Source organism: Pantherophis guttatus, chromosome 6 (genome assembly GCF_059756535.1).
Source record: "Pantherophis guttatus breed Tessera chromosome 6, ASM5975653v1, whole genome shotgun sequence".
Classification (NCBI taxonomy): domain Eukaryota; kingdom Metazoa; phylum Chordata; class Lepidosauria; order Squamata; family Colubridae; genus Pantherophis; species Pantherophis guttatus.
This window is the reverse complement of record NC_142068.1, coordinates 27,826,386-27,851,440: the sequence shown is the minus strand read 5'-3', so window position 1 is coordinate 27,851,440 and position 25,055 is coordinate 27,826,386. Positions and strand designations below refer to the sequence as shown.

The 25,055-nt window shown below is 37.1% G+C and overlaps 2 protein-coding genes across 4 annotated transcripts; one reads left to right on the top strand and one right to left on the bottom strand.

The window, feature by feature from the left end:
* Nucleotides 1-5,724: 5,724 nt before the first annotated feature.
* On the bottom strand, nt 5,725-8,934 carry SERP1 (stress associated endoplasmic reticulum protein 1). Its single transcript, XM_034439244.3, has 3 exons — nt 8,799-8,934; nt 8,435-8,510; nt 5,725-7,117 (listed from the first exon to the last, which is right to left on the bottom strand). Exons 1-3 carry the CDS (start codon nt 8,880-8,882, stop codon nt 7,077-7,079), a joined length of 201 nt encoding a protein of 66 aa, XP_034295135.1. The 5' UTR covers nt 8,883-8,934; the 3' UTR covers nt 5,725-7,076.
* A 195-nt stretch (nt 8,935-9,129) lies between these two features.
* Nucleotides 9,130-23,843, top strand: EIF2A (eukaryotic translation initiation factor 2A). Of its 3 annotated transcripts, none has more exons than XM_034439241.3 (14): nt 9,130-9,463; nt 12,437-12,506; nt 13,124-13,198; nt 15,487-15,605; nt 16,633-16,729; nt 17,516-17,598; nt 18,229-18,302; nt 18,412-18,556; nt 19,608-19,724; nt 20,295-20,866; nt 20,996-21,112; nt 21,362-21,490; nt 22,208-22,273; nt 22,830-23,843. In XM_034439241.3, exons 1-14 carry the CDS (start codon nt 9,436-9,438, stop codon nt 22,893-22,895), a joined length of 1,758 nt encoding a protein of 585 aa, XP_034295132.1. In that variant the 5' UTR covers nt 9,130-9,435; the 3' UTR covers nt 22,896-23,843. The 3 variants fall into 3 exon arrangements, with proteins under 3 accessions (XP_034295132.1, XP_034295133.1, XP_034295134.1); XM_034439242.3 differs by having other exon boundaries at nt 9,459-9,660; XM_034439243.3 differs by having other exon boundaries at nt 9,459-9,854.
* The last annotated feature ends 1,212 nt before the right edge of the window (nt 23,844-25,055 follow it).

The window sequence follows — 25,055 nt, the reverse complement described above, 5'->3', positions numbered from 1 at the left end:
GAGCTCACAATTGCATAAAATCTTTGGACCTCTAGTCCAAAATGCTTGCACAGAGTCAGACGACTGGTACTCTGGGTTTTGCAACTGCTTGTTGCACAAGATTTTCCCCCCCTTCCAATATGCTTTTATTTCTTTTGCTTCTCTATATGTCATATATTTGGCCTTAAGCCTTTCTTTCCTTCATTATCTGAAGCAAAAATAGCTATCAGGCAATAGCAGTGTCCACAGGAGTTCATTCTGATTTGATGTACATGCAGTGTGATGATGTATGTTGAAAACGGGAGGCTGTTATTGCACTATTGCTAACACCTGACTCATGCTTGATACACTTTAGACACTGCTGCAGGCTGTTGAACCATTTATAATATCTATACGTTCAAATGCAGAATCCTTCTGCCTCAAACCAAAAAAGCAATAAAGTTCATAATAGCTTCTCTGCATCCAATAATGATCTTCATGTCAGTCCATCTATCACATGAAAGTCATCCTGAAGTGGTGGAAAATGTGGTGGAAAAGAATGGCAAGACTGTAAAGAACTAATAAAGCAAAACCTTGATGAAGGATGGTAAGGCTATTTATTCATCCCATGAACCTAAAACAAAGATAGTGTATGTTATTTCAGGGGATATTTCCTGCATACATGAAATAGAGAAGAAGGAGAAGAGATAAGAAACCATTTTATATTAGTCAACATAATTTAGTACTTTGAAGTGAAAAGGCTTAGAAGAATTGATGTTGTATAGGGCACTGGTGAACTACTCACACTTGTAACGAGGAGGGGGGGTCAGGTGTGACACCACCTCCTCCCCCAAATTCTGTTGCCCCTCAGTAGCAAAATCCTATCTAATCTCTCTGCCTTTTTTATATACAGGATGGAATATATGTGATGTGTCACTGTCATATCACAAAATACACGTAGAAGATATATTTTTTCCATTGCATAGTAATCAATTATCAAGATGGGAACTGAGATGTGAGAAAATGGAGATCACTATGGATGTGCATGTATATCAAAATTTAACTGTAAAAAAAATTTCATCCAGACTTTGAAAATGATAAGACTGGATTGTGTACAAATGATGAGCATATTATTGCTAACAGGTATAGGAGCCATGGTGGCGCAGTGGTTAGGAGTGCAGTACTGCAGGGTACTTCTGCTGACTGCCATTTGGCAGTTCAAATCTCACCAGGCTCAAGGTTGACTCAGCCTTCCATTCTTCCGAGGTCGGTAAAATGAGGACTCAGATTGTTGGGGGCAATATGCTGAGAGAGGGCTGTAAAGCACTGTGAAGTGGTATATAAGTCTATTGCTATGTATAAATGTTTACTGAAAAGGAAACAGAAAATGAATATATTAAAGAGTGTATGAAAAAATGGGCAAAAAACTAATTGGATTTAATATACTGTTGGACCATCATATAGAGTGGGCCATGGGCTATGGTATGTGACTGACCTGTTACAGGAATATTTTGTATTTGAGGGAAGGTATTGCACACTGAAGATGGTTCTGTGAAAGCAGAGCTGATGGCCATTGCAAAGACTGTAGAACCAGAGAGTAGACCAATTCTTGGGGACCTTTTTGGATAAGAAGAGGACATACGATTTCTCACATGTGCTCTGGATGGCTTCTTTCTGCAATGGAGACTGAAATAAACAGCAAATGGCTCAATATACATTTTTAATTTTAGAAAGCTATAAATGGATTAAATATGCAGATAAAAATGGAATATTGAAATTTTAAAATAAAGATGCGGGAATTAATTATAAAGTACCACAGTTTTTTGTGAGAAATAGTTTCTGATTTGGTTTTTACATGCTTAACCAATTTCATGATTTCAAAAACTGGACACTAGAGGGGACTAAAGAATTTAGGTTGAAGAATGATTGATATAGCAGCCTGCAAGATGTTGTCATATGTTGTCAAAAAGAATATATAAAACAAATGGGTGAAGCAGACAGGTTTTAAAAATGTTCACTCACTGGATGTGGAAAATGCTACAAATACTTAAATTGTCTTGCTTCAAAGCTTTAACAAATTCCTAAACAGGTCATTTCTCATCTAAGCAATGCCCAAAAGATGGCCTCAAATGCCTTCAGTCTTCTTCCTGTTCACGGGAGATTGGAAAAAAAAACCCTCTTCTATTTTGTAGAAAATAGAATAAAGGCACAAGGTGGCAGGAAACACATCTAATGCCTTAATCTCAAGTGAATATATACTACCAACCATTGTTTCTTCTCCTGCCTCTGGTGCTTTGGAGAATAATTTGACTTCCCCTTCTTTGTGGCAGCCCCTCAAATACTGTAATACTGCTATCATGTCACCCCAATTATTCTTTTCTTTAGACTAGCCAGACACAAAATCTGCAGCCGTTCTTCATATGGTTTAGTCTCCAGGCCTTTGAACCAGAGGTGGGTTGCTCCCGGTTCAGCCTGGTCCGGCCAGTCCGGTAGCGGTGACGATATGATATCACTGAACCGGTTCTCTTTGTTTGGGAGCTGGGCCCTCCCGCCTGCCCCCGCATTATTTCTACCTTTATTTCTTCATTTTTAGCCCAGCTGATAGGCGCGGCAGAGTGGATTGCCACACCTCAGCTGGGCAGATATCTAATGCACTTGTGCAGAGCGCAAGTTCAGTGCGCATGCGAGTGAAGCGAGCACATCGCGCACAAAGCGCGTGCACGAAGAGAACCAGTGGTAACGCCAGTTGGAACCCACCACTGCTTTGAACTACTGAAAATTTGTTGGCATATCTTGCCCGTATCCCACCTCATTACCCATGGCAGCAATACCAGCATATTTTAACTCATACTAAAGATTCTCTATGGGCTATGTATATGATTCATTGGCTCAACATGTCAATGGCCTCTGCCCTATCATATTTTGATAGCACCAATCAGTGATTCAGTAAAACAAACAAGACATTAATGCAAATAGCCAGAATCCAATTTTTGACTTGGTTTAGGAAGATCCATGTTTGTGTCTCAACTATGAAAGCTCATTTGCTGACTTCGGGGCAGTCATGTTTGCTCAGCTCAACCTGCATTGTTGGAAGAACTGGAGGAACATGGTACTGTATTCATGCCTCAACCCACTGCAGAAAAGGTAGACTATAAATCAAACAGAAAAATGAGTACATATATAGTATATACATACATGAGTATTATACATTAATGTAATTATTTAGAAAATTTATGTGACAGTTGATGTTAAATACATAACTTTGGGTGGCTAACAATCCACAAAAACATTAAACCCCTAAAAACACACAAAACAAAGTAAAAATAACCATAATGCATCAAAGGCACCATAGCATACCTCCACCACAATTGCACCTGTATTGGGCCTAAGAAACATTCTGGCACAAGGCCTGGGTAGGTTGGTAGAGGGAAGGGAGAAGAGCCAGGTTTTCAAAGCCAACGAAGTGTTAGGCAAGCTCTGTACACCTAAGAAGTTTAAACTATATTATAGCTTCCTACTGGAAATGTCAAGGAAATATTTCTGATAAAGCCAGTCTTAGACATCATCCTAGAAAGATCCATCCCCAGCTTAAACATCTAATGGAGAAGGATCAATCATCTTTCAAGAAATAGGTTTGATACTGAATTGCTTGTTTTGTCAGGAAATACTTCCTAATGCTTATTTAAATCCTCTTTAGTGTAATATGAATTGGTTGGTTTGGATTGGCTTCACATAATAGAAAACACAATTCCTTTTGTTTGTGCAACAACTTTTCAAATAATTGAACATGGCTAGGATTTTTTCTATGGGTACAGTCAATTGTTTGAATTATTGTTAATTTCCAGGCCTCTTGCCAGTTGTATTGTACTCTTCTGGATAAAACATGTTCCAGTTTGTCCATGGCTTTTCAAAGTGTCGTGTTAGAATTGGGCGAAATATTCTAAATGAGGTAGAACCAAACCATAAAGTGATATACTTTTCATGAACTGGATACTATCCTTATGTAGCCTTAACCCAAATCCTAACTCCAAGTCTAGAATTGTGTTAGTCTTTTTAAGCCACCACAGCTAATTTGCTTTGCATATTGTAGTATTACTATAGTTAGGACAGTTATTACTGATCTTATATTTGGATTTATGACTGTCCCTACTAAAATATTTTTAATTCATAGTCATAGTCATTCTGTATTTTATCTTCTATGATTTTATCTAGGTCCTCTTTCCAGTTTGATGTAATCTGCATATGTGATAAGCATCACACCTCCTGTTCTGTCATTTATAAATATGTTATAATACCATGACCAACACTACAGACCTTTCACTGATGTTATGCAGTTCTTCTTATCCCTTTCTTCAGCTCAGGTGAGGCAATGGAAATCAAGGCTAACAAACTGAAGCTCAAGCTGGACAAATATTGTAAACAAATGGCCTACCAATCCAGAACCAATTTGTTCTGGGCAGACTGTCCTCATTTTTAAAGATCCAAGTTGTACCCGGCTTCTTGTTCCATCTCTGTCGTTAGCTACAAGCGTCCTCACTAACCCAAAGTGCATTTGACTAGCTTAGACAAAGCCTAATTGAATGGCTAGCTGCAATTTGGTATCTTGCCCTAGCAACTGTTCATCCAGATTACTGCACTGCATTTTACATGATGCGACTCTTGAAAATGATGCAGAAACTTTGCTTAGTGTAAAATATTTGTAAGAATATTATCTGGAATTGGACATTGTGACATAGTATACTAAATATATTAATGTATTACAGATATACATTAATAGCATTGTCATATTTTAAATCTTTATTGATTTATGAGAAGTAGCGATTTGAGATTCTTATATACGAAATGTGAAAAGGTTTAATATACGATTTTAGAAACTTTTAGAAATACATCACAGCTCTTTTTAAAAGAATTATTTCAAAATACAGTTTGCTTGTTCTAATAAAAAGTATCTTAAACCACCGCTCTAAACTTTTTACAGCATTACTAGCAGTAACTGTTACTTCTCAGGATTGCAATGGAACCACTGCATACTGATAGCTGCATACCTCTTCTCAAGAGACTTGAAGGACAGCTCATTTGAATGTTAGTTAGCTAATACACCATTGAAAAACTGAACAATGGAAATACTTTGAAGCAAATCTAGTTTAAATCTGCATCTTTTCCCACATTTGTTTAGTTGTATCAAGCTTGCACTCCAATAAACGGGATGGCCAAAATAGTATAGTTTTTTTTTCACATTTCCTATCACCAAAACACCCCTTTAATATTTAAATATGCAACACAAGAGTCTATGCTACCTACCATACTTCATATGGAGCAGTGTCAATAAATTCAAACCAAGCTAATTAGTAATTCCAGATGTTGTACTTCAAAATGACTGTAATGTATAGACTGTAACATTAAAAACTGGTTAGCCTGAATACTATGCTCCACTATGATGGAAGATTGATCTTAGCTGTTATATTGTCTTAAACCTTTTAATATTATAAACTTACAACACTGAAGACCAAGACTGGATTCTGACGTAATTGAAGAATAGGATTGTGGTAGAAACTGCTCTTCTCCCTATGCCACCCATTTTCAGTTCTGCACCACCAATCTTGTATAAATATAGGGAATACTTTGGCAAACCAAGTTGGTAGTACATCACCCAGCCAAGGAACTTTATAGCTTATAAAATGGCGCTGAACAGAAAAATAACACACTGCCTAATATAGGATTTTCTTCATGCAAATTAAATCAGGGATTTTGAAAACTTAACACATCTCAGATTTTAAAGTAATTTATTGGAAATTGTTCTTAGATTACAAACAAGCATTTCCCATTTACAGAATGTACTGCTAACAGTACAAAGTATAGCCTTCCAGTAATCTGCCCATCATCCCATTTTTCAGGATTAAGAGTCATTTACCTAGTTAAAGTTCCACTCAGCCCTTTAAAAAGTAATATGTGGTCCAGTTACCTTTTTATAAGGCATTCCCTGATAGAGTACCAAACTTAGCATTTTCCTTGCTATATACTTTGCAAGACGCTGTTAATAGTGGTAAGAACATTTCAATCTGACGTTTACTACCCTGTGAAAGTGCAACCCACTTACCCTTACATCGGTTCATTGACTTCTACATTAACATGCAGTAGAATTTACAGAAAATGGCTCATGTCACAGTAATATAAAAATTTGGATTCAGCAGTATGTTTAATCTATTAATTTGTATAGCTGAAGTGGGGTACTGTTCAGCCTACATGCATGTTAGTGCTGCCTGTATAAACAACATATGATTGATGTGGAACACATCAAGAGGTGGTATTTACATCCCGAATGTATCTTCTGAGTTGTGCACACAGTTATCTTACCCCAACAATGCAATAATGGCATAAGAAACACTGACATTCAATACAATTTAACAGTAGCAGCTAAGCATTTTGAGAAACTTCTGGTGCATTTTAAGACTGAAGAGCTTTGTTCCTTTATGTAAATTATGGTCAGTTAAGCCACTGGTTTTACATTACATTGTTTAATAAAACAAGATCCAAAAGAAGCAAAGGATAAGGTATTCTATTAGATTTGTAATTAAATCACCACATGCTACACTAAAGCTAAGCTACACATATGCAAGATGGGCTTTAGATAAGCAAAAACCATAGCAGGCATCCTTTAACTGAATTGCATGAATGTGCTTTAAGCTAGTTATACAGTTTCCACTTAATAAGATTCACTTTCTTTTAAATAAAACACTTCCATTTATACAGAAGATTAACAAAAATCAGTGTTTACATATGATGCAATCACTATCTACACTGATTATATTTTAAAATATACTTTATGATACTTTAATATCAACATAAATCATGAATTTGATTCACAGAATAAGTAGGTCCACCATTTTAAGTTAACAATAATTCTTTATTGCTTTATACATGTGGTGCTTTTTCAAGGCACTGTGGCATGGACTAGAAAACCTGGAATGATTTGTGAAAGAACCTGGAATGATATGTGGCCAACATGGACAGTTCTTCAGAAGCAAGACGACAGGAAATTTAAATTCCAAGTTATCGAACATTAGGAATGAAAGTTCATAGTTCACAGGAGAAAATATCTTGTTTAAAGACCAACTCTTTCACATGCCCATCCTGATACTCTGAATAATCTGGAAGATCGCTATAAAACAAAACCAAAAAGTATTACTAAGCAAAGTATATTAGCATTCATCAAATGGTACATTCCTTTTTAGTTAGCTTAGCTCCCTTATCTGAAAGAACCCCTATTTCAATGCTCTATTATTTGCTTATCAATTTATTCAAAAGTATAGAAATGAAAGAATAATCCTCTCAAATGGGACATAAGTCAATTCACACATTAATAACATGTAAACAAGTTCTTGCAGTGTACAAACTTTTCATACTGAATGTTTAGATTACAATATTGCAAATTTAGATGTTTATAGTACAGTAGTACTTTCCTTTATGTATTGCTTATTTTTATAAGTATCTTGTTAATAAATGAGCAAGATTTAACTCTAACAGTTAAAGTTCAAGTATAAGGCAGCAAGTTCTGCTTCTTATGTAATTTTGCCAAGGATATTTGGAAAGTATATCTATCTATCTATCTATATCACATTTATATGGTTGGCCACCTCACAGAACGAAACTCTGGGAAGTATATAACAATAAAAATATACAAAACAATCATAAAAATATAAAATAAAAAATGAACAAACTATAAAAATCAAAATATGAAGTCTAGTATCAAGTAATAAAACCCATATAGTCTTACATAATTTGTAAGGGTAAACAAAGTTGAAAGCTGATAAAAGGCACAGGTGAATAGTCACATGACCTCTTTAATGATAGTGCTTAAGACTACTTTGCATAAGATTTCATCTTTTTTTTTTTTGGCCAAAGCTTTGTCCTGAGCCATCTGGTATACAGGAAGCCTATTATTTTCAATGAAGCGATTAAAAATGAATTGTGAAATGAACATTCAGGGGTTGCTCACATACAATTGCTACAGAATTAGATAAAGATCAGTGTAAGCTTACTAAAACAAAAAACTTGACCGAAAAGTACCCTAGGCCAAGCAGCTTGGAAATTAGAGAAGTACACATCTGCATCATATATTCTGATTGCCAAATCATGGTATTCTCAACTATTACAGCAATAAAAGCCTTCCCCTACACCCTCCCAAACGCACAAACATCTTCACCTGAATGCCTGTCAGATGCAATGTCTCATTCTTTTTCACTGCAGAAATGTTCATATATTCTGTTCATATGTTCATATGTTCATTTGTTCATTTCCCATCCCCGCCTGGTCTGGGTCTGAAGCAATCTGGATCATAACCAAAGACACCCCCCCATACACACACCTTCCTCCCACGTTGCAAAGGGACTCGCTCGGCCGGTCCACTTCAGGGCCCCCTTTCAATTCCCGGGAAAAAACCTGACCTCCCCCAGCTGCAGCCAGCACCGACACTTACCCGAACCGCAGACCACGAAGATGAACAACGCCAACAGCCACGGTCCCACCGATGCTTTCTCCTCGGGGGCGTTTCTCTGCAGGAAAAGCCACCGACGGTTAGGGACCGAAACCCGCCCCGCCACAAACCCTCCCGGGGATTACCAAGCCGGGGAGGGACGGAGGGACGGGGGTAGGTCGCCGAAGCAAAGGGAAGCCGAACGGGAGGGAGCCTCCCGGGGTGGCTGGGCTGCCTTAAGACAGACGGGGCTTTGAACAGCGACGCCTCGGCGGCTGCTCTCTCTCCCTGGGGGTACCGGCCCGCCGAGAGCTGCGGGAAAAGGGAGCGAGCAGGCGGCCCGACAGGGCTGTGACGGGGTCCCTACCGAGGTCTTGGCCACGTTGCCGCGCTGCGTGATGTTTTTGCTGTGCTTCTCGTTGGCCATCCGGATCCGCTGCTTCGCCACCATCTTGACTGCTGTTGCCGTCCCCGCCGCCGCCTCCTCCGTCTGGCACTGGCCGAGCGACGCCGCTCTCGGGCTGTGGGAGCTCCGCGCCGGGGATCACGGGAGGACCGTCCGCCTCGCCTCTCGGGCTCTTCCCAGCCAAGCCGCCGCGTAAGCAGCAACTGCCCTTCAAGTTGATCCCACCCTCCGGAAGCGCGTTGCCCAGCGGCGGAGAAGCGGGCGGGCGGGAGAGCCGTCCCCCCCCTCCACCGGAAGCGAGACTCTCCTCGAGCCTCCGCTGTTCACACTTTCGCCTGCAAAGCGTCGTTGACGGAGCTCCCTCCCTCGGTCGTCATTGTCCAATGGGCGCTGAGCTCCCTGGAGGAGCCAGTGGGGAAGCTTCCTCGTGGCCAGGTGATCCGAGGCACTCCCCGATCCCCCCCTTCAGCTTGCAACACGTCACCCGGAAAAAACTCCGCTATTGAGCTGGCGATGGAGGGCAGAGCAGACGTGTACAGTTTTCTGCTGTGACCCGCTGTGCGCCACCCGGAAGGACAACTGCCGTATCCGGATAAAGATGGCGCCTCCCACGCCGCTCTTGGCAGGTGGGTTCAGAATAAATCAAGCAGACTCATTCTCTGTCAAGATGGTTCTCGTTGTAAGGCTTGTTGTGATGTCTGGTAGAAGCCCGAGGACGTCACACACTGGCGGCAATTTTTAGCGGGATTTTGTATAAGCCTTCACTTTTTGGGGTGGGGGGCTGTACCTCTCCAGTGATCTGTGTCTGCGTAGAACACTTTTGGTATGTGCATGGGGAGCGTAGGCTTCTATAAAGGGAAAGAGTTGTCGGGAAAGAGCATTCGGTTGCTTGTATATGCAAGGGCTTAGCTGCGGACAGAAGCATCTCTCGAGAGAGCCGTATCTGAAATATAGTACTTGCTTACATTCCATTACTCATTTTGTCACAGAGTCTGGGTTCAACCACGAAAGGAAAAAGTTAGTTTTTGAAGAACGATAGTTTTAATCTTACAAACATTACTAAATGCATTGTATATACCCAAAATGTTCATTTATGCTCATTCAGAATCTAAAGAATCTAGATTGCTTTTCACTCGTCCAAGACTTAAGAGAGAAGCCAGGTTTGCAATATCCTAATACCCAAAACCATTTTCCCCATCTTTTCCAACTTCCACTATTATCACCTACATAATTTTCTCCCTCCAATTTTTTGAGTGGTAACTCCCCAGAGTTACCTGTTTGCTCATGAATTCCTAAAGGCTCTTTTTCAGTTTGGCAGATTTCCTCCTTATTACAGAGGCTCCCTACCTGGCCCTAATTTACTAGTATGTGCCAGATGATCAGATAACCTCTGAACTCTCTTGCAGCATACTGAACTAATGGTGAAATGCTTGATGCCTGCTGTGGTACTAAAGTCCTGCTTAGGGTTATGCTGGGGCAGATACTAATCCTTTCATCTGATATATTTGTGCATGCCAATAAAGGAGAATAATTGTAGCTCAGGGTTAAAATGAGGGATCCTTGTGCACACTGAGCTTGGTTGTTTTCTTGCAGACCTTTCATTACTCAAACTAGGTAACATCATCAATGCTAGTAGTCTGATGATGTTACCTAGTTTGGGTAATGAAAAGTCTGCAAGAAAACAACCAAGCTCAGTGTGCACCAAGGATCTCTAATTCATGCATGCCTGAGGCTGCTTTTTGTCTCATGCTATACTCTTTCCAATTTAGAAAATATCCTAGATTGCCAATGAAAGCAGTTGAGCACCACAAAAGTCCCAGAGCTCAAAGAGAGAGGGAGTGGAGTCATCATGCATGCAACCATGCTTTTCTCTGGCATAAATCATTCAGACCAGAATCCTGAAGCAGAGCTATATCTTGAACATTTGTACAGTTATGTAATTCTGAACTCAAGTAAAGCAGTGTATTAAATTCATGTAAAGATGTGTTTGAATCCAACCTAAACTACTTTTACATTTATTGTACTTTTCATTTTAAGTGTCCTTTGATGTTTTATATTAGTTTGCATCACAATTACATAGCATCGTGAGTAATCTTTTAAAATATTTCTGCAAAGCTAATGCCAGAGGCATGCTCCTAGTCTTAATTTTAAATGACTACCTTCCATTTTACTGGAGTTAATATGTCAATGAAATAACTAAAAATGGGACATTAGAAAGTAAGTGCCACTTCATGAAATATGTAATATTAATGCGTTTGTACAGATTTCAGTATTTGCTTTAAGGTAATTTTGTTCCAAGTCACTGGTTTTCTCTGGGATTTAAATTAGTATGAAAGCACTTAAAATAAAAGTGCTAAGTGGAAATAGTGAATGTGTTTCTCCTCTACTTTATTTCATGCTAAAGTGTACTGCCACATTAAGCATTGGATTGTTTTGAATTATTGGAGTAATCTGTGAGAGGGACAGCTGCATAATTTGATTGATTGATGGGTGCCTTCTGGGTGCTTATAAGCAGCAAATAAAGACATACTCCTTTCCCACTGTTCTTCCTATAACTAGTATTTTGAGGCATGTTGACTCCACAACTTGGGGCTAATGGCAGTCATGGCTAGGACAGCCTTTGCACAACTTCAGATTGTGTACAAACTGAATCCTTTTCTGTATTGTGAGGCTCAGTTCCTGTTATCTCCTGTTTGGATTCTTGCAACACATTCTAATGGGGCTACCCTTGAAGAATATTTTGAAGCTACAATTGGTCCAGAGTTATTTTATTTTATTTATTCAATTTATTTGCCGTTATCTCATTTTGAAGCAACTCTAGGCAGTTACAGAATATGCAGCAGCATGTAGAGTTTCAGAGGCCCCTAGTGCGGTACACGTAACCCCACTGATATGCAAGCTGCACTGGCGGCTGATCTGTTCTGGGTCCAATTAAAGGTGTTGGTCATTAGCTTTAAAGCCCTCTGTGGCATAGGTCTAGGATATTTTAGGAGCCGCCTTGCTGCAATGCGAGGCTCATGCTAGCAGAAGAACCTATTTGCAGACCATATCAGCCAAGGAGTTGTGGCCAGTGAGGTCCAGAAGAGCCTTTTTTTGCCACAGCCTTCACCCTCTGGAACAGATTGCTGCATGAAGTGGGGTCTGCCCCCCTCCCGCCCCCGTTTCTGGCCTTCAGGAAATGCTTTAAAACCTGGCTGTGCCAGTTGGCATGAGGCCCTGAAGGAGCAGCTGTTAGATGGAAGTGGCTAGTGTAGGAACAGAAACAACCACTACTTTTTTACTCTAAACCCATGGTTTTTGTAATTTTAATCTGTTTTTATACTTATGATTACTTCCATTTGATTTATTATGTTGTGATTCATAGTTGCCTCAAACTGCAAGATGAGCACAATATATATTTGATAAACAAGTAAATAAATATGAGGCTTTAGGTTTGCTTGTTCACTGATTGGCATGGTTATTACACAAAATATATATTCATATTTTATTATTCAACTGAAGTATGTTCATTTAACTTAGAATTTTCTCTATTGTATGAAACTAAGGATTAATGTATTAATTTGGAGCAAAATAAACATATAACTTTCATTATTTGCTAGTACGAGGATCTGAAGGACTCTATATGTTGCATGGGTCACCTCATTTTACAGAGCATACAACATTTCAAAGGTATTTTAATTTTTGGCTTTATTAAATGTATACATTTTAGGATGCCCGTTACTGAAAAATAATAACATAATCATAATCATATGTGGAGGTTGGAATGTCTCCACATATGTTCAGTAGAGCTTAAATTTTGTAAATGTTTTCTAGTTGCTACTTCAAATATTACTCAGGTTTTTGTAATAATCAGAATGTTTTGGACTATTCATTTACAACTTTGGGTGCTAATATGGATAGGGCAGGACATTTTTGGTAATTAAATGGAAAATGAAGCAATTCCACATATTGAAAAAAAGAGCATCTGGGTGTAGATAGTTAGCATTTTCTTTGTTCACATACCCGAGACAGAAATGAAACAAGTATACTATTGACATACCATTGTGTTACTGAAATGCATACTTAAATTTGCATTTGGTTCTGTTTTGGGTGGGAGATATATCTCATCTGGCTTATTTCACCTCTGTTTTAGTTTGATTGTAACATTTATTTCTTTTATATCAAAATAATAACAATTATTTTGTTGGAAGCATTTTTTAAGATTGATACTTTATATTTCATCTAAATAATTTTAGTTTTTCTTTATAAGTGTTTGAATTCTAATTTATTTTTGTTTTTGCTTTCAGGGATTTTGGGAAAAATGCAAAAGTGTTTACTTTCAACAGAGATGGATCCCTTTTTGCATGGGGCAATGGAGAAAAGTTAGTCTTTCTGTGTTTGGGATGTTTATATTTCTAACAATATATATTAAAAATATAGCTTAAATAAGCTCATTAGTTTTAGCCAGATACTCCCTCCAATAGGAAATTATTTTGCATACTTCACTATTCTAAAGCAGGCTACTGTGACTTTTGCAATCAGTATTTGGCTTCCAAGGAATTTGTCTTAGACGAGAATCATGACTGAATCTTTTTCAAAAGAGCACAACATGTAAGGTTACATTTTTCTGTGAGATTTGTAACCAATAGCTTCTTCCTTTTATGAGGTATATATAAGATTGATTTTAAAACCAGGCAAACATTCTAAATTCTGTACTAGCGATAGGCCTATTTCACTATTTAATGCGAATTCTAAGATTTTATTTTATAAAAAATTGACAAGCTTCAGATATTTCCATTTATTAATTGATGTATTAGGAATGGGAAAAGATATAATGGACTTGGCTATACTGGTATATTTTTTATTTATTAAATTTATATGTTACCTATCTCACTATCAAGTGATTCTGGGTGGCCTACAAAATAAAATTTAAAACAATTTAAAATATTTTGATGATAAATATTGCAAATATTAACATTAACAAAAATTAGCAAAGGAAGGAACCAATATAAAATACGGTAGAGGTGGAGCCTTCTTTTACTCCACTAACCACTTCCAGTTATGGAACATCCCCAACAGGGCCCCATGCAAATCACCAGAGCCACGTTTTAAGGGGCTGGTTGTAAGTCGAGGGCTATCTCTGCTTTGGTGGGATGTGAGTACAAATTATTTTTATATTTTGGATAAGTAGGGTACTTTTCTGCTTAATTTTATATAGGTACTGCAGTATTCTCTCCCTGATTATCCCATTAGGTCTTGACAGCAGAGGATGCTCCATCTATTGGTGGCAGAATCTGTGCAATGGCTATGTTGATTTGTATTGTTTTCACCTCAGTTACTGATTACATTTATTTTTTACACTTACGTTTTAATGATATTTTTAACTGCTGTTAGCTCAGAGTCATGAACTTTAGATGAGTGATCATATAAATTAAATGAATAAACTAATGAATAAAGAAATTAATTTTCATAAAGTATTCCAGTGGTAAGATTAACTGACATAAACTTTGCAAACTTCTTTTAGGTTTTAACATATCACACAAGGATGCAATGAATATAAAGAGTTGGTTTTTGTAGTTTCCACTGATTATATTAAATGCTTGGGACTGTCTCTCCCATAGTAGTTGCCTGGCTACCCTGTTTCCCCCAAAATAAGTCATTCCCTGATAATAAGCCCAATTGGGCTTTTGAGCGCATGGCAATAAGGGCAAGCACTTATTTCAGGGTTCAAAAAAATATAAGACACGGTCTTATTTTTGGGGAAATACGGTAGTTCTAATTAGCAGGGTTGGTGCACTCTGGATTTCATCGATTAAACAATGCTATCTCTCTGAACCCCTGACACTTTCTCTGCAACAGCACCCTATCTTCTGGAATGAAGTTCGAAATTCAGATGGCTCCCACCCTACTAGTGTTTCAAAGAACCCTAAAGACCTAGCTATTTGCCAAGGCCTTTGGTAAAGATAACTGATGTCCCTTTCTTCCTTTTTGTTCCCTCCGGGTTGTTATCACATGATGGTTTTTTTATAGGTTTTTGCATTTTTAAAAATATTTTTAATAATTGTAGGTCACCAAGAATCACTGAGAGTTGGTGGCATATAAATATCATAATTTATAGTTGGTCAGCCAGATGTTTAGATTGGATTTGGCAGTTTTATCTGTCAAGCCCTTCTCAAGAACCTGGGGTAGGCAAATTTGTTTGAGGTGTTAAAAGTATTGTAGCAGGAGGTAAGATGTTCCAAGTTAAATTGCCTTTTGCAATTGACTGATGGTCTTCAAGTGGTGCTCCAGATATTTTAGAATTGTACCCAAGGTTCCTATTATTATAGGTACTTTATTTGCTTTCTTTGGCCAAGGGGAAAAGGGGAAATGTGGTGTATCAGAGGGGAAATGATGTCTACCTACCTTGATTCTCAAGGACATTTTAGTGAAATGCATGTGTACAAGTTTTGGAAACTCTGGAGTTCTATATTTATATTCTAATTTATTTTAATTATGTTTTAATGCTTTATGAATTACTGCATTGATGAAATATCAAGCAATATAGTAACTGGAAGAATGAATCTGTTTTCTGTGATTGGGAATTGAGCTTATTTAGAAGGAACAGCTAAATAGCTATTAATTAACCAGAGTAATCAAGCTTGACTGAGCTGACCTCTTTTGGTTCCAGAGTAAACATTGTAAATGTCACCAACCACAACCTGCTGCATTCTTTTGATCTGCCAAAGGCAGTTTGCCTTGAATTCTCTCCAAAGAGCAATGTCCTGGTGACATGGCAGCTTTATACAAGTAAGTATTCTAGGTTCTTCTCCAGCTACTGTAAACATGACAGTAACCATGCTAATTTTGAATAATATAATGATCAAGTAGATTATTTTTTTGTTCTGAACTGGAACATTCAAAATATGGAGCCTCTGAGGAAAAGAGGGTTCATTCCAAAGCAGAAAAAAAAGTGTATGACTTGAGGTTATGTTTCCTTTTTCTGACCTCTCATTGTTTTGCCCCAAAATGTTTAATCAATCTCCAACATCGATTTCCTTAACGTAAATATATTATTTCATATTGTGAACTCTGGGACAATAGAGATGTACTGATTTTCTTCTGTGCGATATTCTTCAGGTATTAAATTTCTGTGCAGCCCACAGTCACCATGTAGGGGAGATGGGCAGCATTAGAAATTTAATAAATAAATTTAATAAATAAATGAAAATATTTGAAGGTGTACTGCACATTTCCATGTATCTCTACACTTTTACACTTAACAAACAATCCAGGCCCCCAGGACCTAACCATATGTGATATTATTTCCTTTTTCTAAAGTTGGGGTGGGAAGAATGTGATTAACTTTTTTATGCTTCCCTGTTTTACAAAATGGCTTCGTTGTAAAGACAGAAAAAGGAAATTGTTTTGTGATTCGTCATGCCACCTATTTTCTCCATTACCTCCACTATTGTTGGCAGTTAAGATGATATTGCAGAAGAAAAAGTATAAGTATTTTTCAAATGCATAAATATCTGTCAGCAAAAGGGTTGACAACTGAGGATTGTTTTATCCAGTAATATAGTGAATTTCATCTTACAGTGGCAAGAATTTACAGTGGCTAATTTTGATTTGAGAAGAAGAAAGCTGTCACTGTTAGCAATTTTTGATGATAAAAATATTATTTTGTACTTGACAAAATGGGACCGTGGGGGAAAAAAGCTCCTTTTCTATAAAAGGTTTGCAACAAAACGTCACCTGGGTCAATGGTATATTGCAGAGGAACAGAGATGATTTTGGAGGTGTTGGTATAATGTATGCATTTGGTATGTTGTAGCTGCAAAAGATGGTGCAGGGGAACCCAACCTTCACCTTTTCAGTGTGAAAAATGGAAAATGCTTGAAGTCATTCATCCAGAAAAAGTCACAGAACTGGTAAATAGTATTTCAATGAATTTTATTATTTAGAGCATGATATTTGAAAACACTAAAATATCTAATTGTCTAATAAGTTTTTCAACTCTGTAGAAAGTTGCTTAGATCTCTGTATTTCTAGCTCTCAACACAGTAACTCTACAAAACTGAACACAACAAAACCAAATTTGGTCTGCAAGAGAAGCCAGCAAAAGAAAAATTGAGTTGGAAAATGGTCTGTGGGTTGGAGAGACAAAAATTCTAAACATATTGTCCCACAGCATGCTTATGGGCAGCTTACTCAAAAGTTTCTACCAGCTTCAGTCTGAATACCTATCCCTCCTGATCACATGACCCAGAAGAGAATGTATACATTCTGCCCTGAGCTTCCAAGTGCATGTGTCTAAGCAAATACAGCAATACACATGCAAATGACATAACATATTGCTTCATTGTACAGAAAAGATAAATATGGATCCTGTGGTCAAAAAAGAAGGGTTCCATAAGCTGTGTTCTCCATGCATGTCCTCTGTTTTTTAAAATGCTGAATTTTTTTTACATTTTTAATGTAACTTATTTTCAGATAAGAACATATTCATGGGGACATTTGAAAATATAATAAGTAATGATTAGAATCTACAAATTTGCTTTTCACCTTTACAACTTTAAATATATAACTTTTAATGTTAATTTTTTAAAAAATCTGCTTTTAAAAAATATTGTTAAAAATTCTATTTCTGAAGGCCACAAACCAACAGGTGTTGGTTTTAATATTTATTCCACTCCACCCCACTCTCTAATCATTAGGTGTCCTTGCTGGTCAGATGATGAAAGCCTGTGTGCCAGGAGTGTTAACAATGAACTTCATTTCTTTGAAAACAACAACTTCAGTATGCAAGTTCTTTTTTGTTCTCTAGATAAACATTCCATGTTTAATCTTTTCATGATATTCTTATGTTTTCAGCTGCTCGCTTTATTGCAGTTCCCACCTTTAGTCTTTAATACAGTTTTAAAGTTCCATAAGTCCTTGACTTATGAACACAATTGAGCCCAAAATTTCTGTTCCTGAGACAGTTAAATGACTTTTGCCCATTTTACTACCTTTCTTGCCATAGTCACTTTTTTCAGTGCTGTTGTAACTTGGAATGGTCACAAAACAAACTATTGTAAGTGGAGGACTATCTATAATATGAAAGTTTACTTTTATCTTTTTATTTACCTCTAAACTTTTGCTATATGGTGGTATTTTACTTAAAATGCTGCCATTTTAAGCTTTAAAATATTTTATATTACAAGATTTACATTAAATTCAATCTGAGATAAAATTTAGTTATTTTCTCATACTTGTAAAGATATACAATTCATGTAAAATCTTGTAAAGTAGCCAATATGTCATGTATACAATATATTTTACAATTGTTTATTTACTTATTACTTGCTGAAACCCATAGGCAATGCTACCTAACGATTCACAAAAGGTTTTGCTTATTTTGTTAACTTGAGGATGGTGATCTTTGCAGGTACAATTGCAAATAAGCTTCATCTGCAGAAAATGAATGACTTTGTGTTGTCGCCAGGAGATCAGCCAACCAAGGTGCTTCCGTTTGAATTCTTTCCCCAGCACAATTTAATTTCATCCAGATTTTAGAACATACTACAATTAATGTTTATTTTAACAGATATTTCATACCTTGTTAATGCAGGTTGCTGTTTATGTTCCTGGAAGCAAAGGAGCCCCATCTTTTGTAAGGCTTTACCAATATCCTAACTTTGAAGGCCCACAATCTGCACTGGCAAATAAAAGCTTTTTTAAAGCTGATAGGGTAAAAATGCTGTGGAATAGCAAAGGTATTTTTTTTTAGAAAAAGCTTTGTCTTTATTTGAGTCTATTTTTCTTTTTCTATATGTAGTCAGCATATAGACTTCAATAATCAAAATGCCCAAAGGACATTTATACTTGGTATTATGCTATGTTAGTGATGGCGAACCTTTTCGGTACTGAGTGCCCAAACCAGAATGTGTGTGCATGTACGTGCATGTGTGTGCACCAGAGTGCCGGAAACCCAAAGACAAGCTGGCCGGTGCGCATGCGCACGCCAGCCAGCTGGCCTCTGGGTTTCCAGCACACACGTGTGCCAGAGCACTGAAAACCTGAAGACCAGCTGGCTGGCGCACGTATGCGTGTTTTTTGGCCGTTTTTGAAAAATGGCCTGAAAACAGACATATGACTGCCAGCCAGCTGGTCTTCTGGTTTCCGGTGCTCCAGGCTGTTTTTTGCCATTTGTTTGGGCGTTTTCTGGTGCTCTGGCATGCACAAAGACCAGCTGGCCGGCGAGCATGTGCACGTCAGAAACCAGAATAGCAGCTGGTGACGGCGTGTGCCCAAAGAGAAGAATCTGCATGCCACCTCTGGCACGCATGCCATAGGTTTGCCATCACAGTGCTATGTCAATCCCATTCTGTATGACTCTGACATACAGTGATCCCCTCTACACTTATTTGAAAGTTAGCTCTTCAGAATACACTGAGAAATATTTCTGAATGTTCCCATTGTGCAGACTCTGTTTTAGGAATAAGGATTTGGAGGAGAAACCAAAGCATCTTTTCCTAACTTGCACCCTTTTTGGTTATGTTAAGTAACTATTTTCATAATTTCCAGCCATTATATTCCCTGGAAATTGTAGCCCAACAGTCAGAGGGTATCAGCTGCAAATTATGATTTAGAAGAAACATAGAACGACATTGGGGTTAAAATGGTCTCCTTTATCCAAAGCTAGTTTTTTAAAATCATCGCTCTTCAGACTGCAAGAGTGCATATAGCTATGTTTATTATTTGTTTTTTTTAAAAAATAGATTAATAGCTTCTTTTTAAAAATATATTTTTTCTTCATCTGAATAGCCACTGCAATGCTTGTGATAGCTAGTACAGAAGTTGATAAAACAGGAGCATCTTATTATGGAGAACAAACTCTACATTACATAGCAACCAATGGAGAAACGGCTGTTGTACAACTACGTAAGTGGCTGTAGTAATTTTTATATTACGTTTTAAAGCATTCAAACACATGATGGAAAGAGAATCCCATCAGAATTTGAAGATCACCTTTAAAGAGCCATATTTAGATCTTATGACCAACCAGTACTTACTGACCAAAATGGAATGAAGTATGTAAGATTTAAAGTGAAAGGTTTCATTATATAAAAATGATGTTTATGGGACAGAGAGTCCCACCCCCTGCACTTGCGGGGAGGTGCATGTGCTTGCGTGGCAGAGCTGAATTGGGGTGACGGCTTGTGTGCCCTCAGAGAGGGAGCTGCGTGCCACTCCTGTGGCACGCATGCCATAGGTTTGCCATCACTGCCCTAGGACCTTTCAATATTTAATTTTTGGCCCTACAGAAGACTACACCCTTCCTTCCTATTTGGCTTTTAACTAACATTTATTACCAAAATTTAGTAGCACTTATGATTTCATTGAACAATTGTAAACTGTAATTTGTGTTAAGTTTAAGTTTTTTATTTTACTTGTCTCTCAACAACTTAGATATTGTTTTACAATTTCAGCTGTTTTTTTTTTCCTATACAGCAAAAAATGGTCCTATTTATGATGCAGCCTGGAATCCCAATGCCACAGAGTTCTGCGTTGTGTATGGTTTCATGCCTGCTAAATCTACTGTCTTCAATCTAAAATGTGATCCTGTGTTTGACTTTGGGACTGGTCCTCACAATGCTGTCTACTACAGTCCTCAAGGACATATCTTAGTATTAGCTGGATTTGGGAATCTTAGTGGACAACTTGATGTATGGGATATTAAAAACTACAAAATTATTTCCAAACCACAAGCCTCTGATTCTACATATTTTGCCTGGTGCCCTGATGGAGAGCATATAGTAACAGCTACATGTTCTCCAAGGCTACGAGTTGGGAATGGATTCAAGATCTGGCATTATACTGGCTCTGTCTTATACAGATATGAAGTTCAGCCAAATGCAGAACTTTGGCAAGTTACTTGGCAGCCCTTTTTGGATGGAGTATTTCCAGAAAAGCCAATAACATATCATGCTGTTCCAAGCAAAGTGTTAAATGAGGAACCAAAGGCTGCCCCAGCCTATAGACCTCCAGCTCTCAGAAATAAGCCATTAACTAGTTCTAAACTGGTAAGTAACCATTATCTTCACGAAAGAGTGAAGAAAGAAACCTGCTATGTCTTCTATGCCTCTGCACCAGTTAATTATAGCTGGTTATTTATACATCAATTATTTTTGTGTTGATTTCCTTCCTCATAGCATGAGGATGAGCCACCCCAGAACATGAGAACACAGTCAAAAAGTGGTGATAAGCCATTATCTAAAACAGCACTTAAAAATCAAAAGAAGCATGAAGCCAAGAAGGTGGCTAAACAGGTATAGCTGTTTTTATTTTTTTTTCTTAAGCATGATTCATTGCATTTTGAACCAATAGTATTTGGTAAACCATTTAGTAGGATTCTGCATAGAATTTTGTATTAAACTCAAAGTGTCCACTCTTTCACTATCACATAAGCCTAAATTAAAAATTCTGGAGAACTCAAAATATCTCAATAGTTAATAAAATTACTGCCTAGAATGGTTTCATTTAAAAGTCATCTTAACTAATGATGCATTTCATTAAAGGAGGCGAGAGCTAAAGGGAACCAGGAAATAACTCCAGCTCCTCCAGTACAAAATGAATCGAGCAATACAATATCCTCTGAAACATCAGGAGATCCTGAGTTGGAGAAAAAGATAAAAAATCTTAAAAAGGTAAGTTTTTCCTAACAAAAACTATTGATAGATCCTTTCCCCATTTTCTTTTGTTGAACAGTAGTATTAGTGTTTGTGGATTACAAACCACAGCAATTTAGTTCATAAAGCATACTAAGCTAAGAAATGCAGCCCTTGTTTTGACTGGGAAACAGGAAGTGTACTTTTGCTATTATTGTCATTATTTTTTATCTGTCTTACCTTCTCAGTGTCACAAGCGTATAGCTGTGGTGTAATAAAGTCATTGGTTTGGGTAGGACTACACTCATGGGCCTGGATATTTTGAATTGAGGCAGTGCCAAGGGCCAAACTTGGTAGCCTTATAAAAATTCCACATTGTCCCCAAACTGCAAAAAATGTGCTATCCAAAATCTTCATTTTGACTAGTTTGGGTGCTGCAGGATGCAAAAATGGGAGTAAACCAAACAGTTCAATGTTACATGTAAGTCTTATGCGTCTGTACAACCAAAGAAGAGAGGTAAGAAGTTTGGATATTATTTTCTAGGGACTTAAGAATCTGCTTTATATTAAACCAATTGAATTTTTTTTAGTGTAGTGTATATCGGAAAGGAATATAAAGACATTGGTAACCTAGAGGATTCTCTTTCAGCTCAATAAAAAAATACATAAGATCCTCCACATATGTGCATGTACCACAGAAAACAAATTAAATCTGTTGTTTCTGCCCTGCTTTTAACCATGTTTTCTGAATTACAGAAACTCAAGGCTATTGAACAGCTAAAAGATCAGGCTGCTGCAGGTAAACAGCTAGAGAAAAACCAGGTATGCTTATCATATTATTAAGATACAGCGTTGTCTATAATTTGTACATCACCTGAATTCTGAAAATATATATCAGTGTTGCTTTGTAAATAATTAGCCAAGTAGCAGCTGCTGCCTCTTCACAGTAAAGACTTTCTTTTGCTTCTTAAGCAGATAGTTCCTAGTCACCAGCGTGATAGTCAAGCAGCCAGTGCTAGTAACTTGTGATAGTGATAATTATAAATGAAATTGGGTATTGGACAAGAAAGGACTTCTTTTATTTATGCAATCTGTTTCACATACATTTCAAAGAAACTATTGGTCCCTTTCTTTAAACCTTACAATTTCATAAGCTCTATTGTCTTACATTAAGTTAAATATTAGCTTAATTGTTTTATTTCAGGCAGCATAGAGGTTTCATTTGACATATCTGAATAGATAGGAGAACATAGAAAGAATCTGGAAGACAGGCGATCTTCAATCTGATACTCAAATAATCAAATAATTATTGATTATACTTTATACTATTTTTTTCATTATGTGTACTAAGTAAAATTGTCTTATATCTATATTGTAGATGGAGAAAATTCAGAAAGAGGCTACCCTTCTAAAAGAATTAGAAGACTTGGAACTGGGTGTTTGAGCTACAGAATATTAAAATCACAAATTTTCTTCTATGGATTCATTTTAAAATAAATAATTAAAAATGCTCACTTTTATTACTTCCCATATAGGTTACCTTTTTTTTCTGTCTACCTTCTGAAAGAATGTAAAATAATTATAATTTAGAAGTAAATCATTTGCCTTGATTCCAAAACAGTATTGCTAAAATCCAAAATAAAGTATGTTGGAGTACCTATGTTTTTGGCAAATGCTAAGTTTAAGATGTAACCCTGATGTATATTGTTTTTAAACAAAGACTTAAACTTTTGATACATATATATATGTAGAAGTTTGCAGTTCAAGCAGCAAATTATGTGATTTACATACTGTGGTTTGGTTGTGATGCTGCAATAGCTATTTCATTGTGGTTTATACTAAATACTACATACGTACACATTTTGGTTTTGTAGGTCTCTGAGTTCTTAAAAACAGCTTTAACACACACACACACACACACACTTCCTATAATGTAAGAACCTTTTTCCATAACAAATAAGAAAAAGGGATTGGACATTCAGGAACAAAATGTTTCATTAATAGGTTACCATCACTTAATACTATAAAGCCAGAGAAATAAGAGTTTATGTTAGGGGTGTTAGGGGTGTCAAACTCGTGGCGTCATGGTGGCATCGCATGACATATTGCAACTCCCCCTCCCTTTGCTAAACCAGGCGTGAGTGTGGCCAGCGCGTGATGTATCTGGCCAGTGGGCCATGAGTTTGACAACCCTGATCTATGTGTTTTAAAGCAGTACACTACCTGGTCTCGAGTTGAGAAGCTAATTCACAAGGAGGATCTTCCAGCAGGATCCCTTCAACTTTTATCCAATTCATTTTGCTAATCAGCCTTTTGCTAATTCTTCAGCCATCAGGTGACCTGTAAAATGAAATTCCACACTTCATCAATCTAATAAAAATATTCATCTCTATATGCATACAAGAAAATTATTACTAGCAATAGCACTTAGACATATACTGTTTTACAGCCCTCTCTAAGCGGTTTACAGAGTCAGCAAATTGCCCCCAACAATCTGGGTCCTCATTTTACTGACCTCGGAAGGATGGAAGGCTGAGTCAGCCTTGAGCCTGGTGAGAATTGAACTGCCAACTTGCAGTCAGCAGAAGAAACCTGCAATACTGCACTCTAACCACTGCACCACAGTGGCTCATAGCTTACCGTGGCTTACTAGCTTTAGTAAGAAAACAATAGCTATACAAACAGTAGTATACAGGTAATGAATAACATTATTTCCTTCAGCTACAATCTTGTGCAAGTATATCCGTAGCACTGGAGTTAATTTATTTACTTCTAGTGGCAGCTTCTTCCAGTTTGCAATAGATTTATTTATTTCCCAACTCTACTGCAACTTTCTGGATTAAAATTAATTTTCAAGTTTGTTTGCAACTCTTGGCTTGTATCTAAATACTATTTTTAGTTAAAGTTCTTAGTTTAGCAAATTTCGTTCAATGTATTCGCAATGTGAGAAACAATATAAAAAAAACAAGAAACAAACAATAGCATACTGATGGAGTTCCTTATCACTACATTCACTTCCTTATCCCCATAACTGTATCCCCCTCCCATTGGAAAAATGTAGAAAAATAAAATTAAGAGATTTGAGCAATGACTAGGAAAAAAGAACATTTGGTGCTTTTTAGCTGAGCCAAGTAAAAATGGTCAGGGTAAAGGATTTTTTAAAATAAAAGTTACTAAATGCAATTAAAAAGTTAAAAAGAAATACAAACTAAAAATAAAATTAAAATAATGTAGAAAATTTAAAAAAGCAAAAATAAAAATATAGTCAAGAGAAAAAATATTTAAGGAAATGACTTCCTTCTTCATCACAACAAACATAAATTTTAGTAATTTATCACCCTCTCAAAACACAAATGATAACTTCCCCTATCCTATCTATATCTAATATCAGTCTTGTCATAAATATATCCTTAAAGTCTTGTCATTCAGTCCTGGTCAGCAACAGACTATTAAGGATTATCAGAGATAACATACCTAGTTTAACCATCAAATAAATCAATTTATATAATTTCTTTTACGTTTAACAATCTTTAAGCCCTTCAAGTAATGTCTTAGAACTTGATTTCTTTTTATACTTTTCTTTGTTCCTTCTTACAAAATCCTT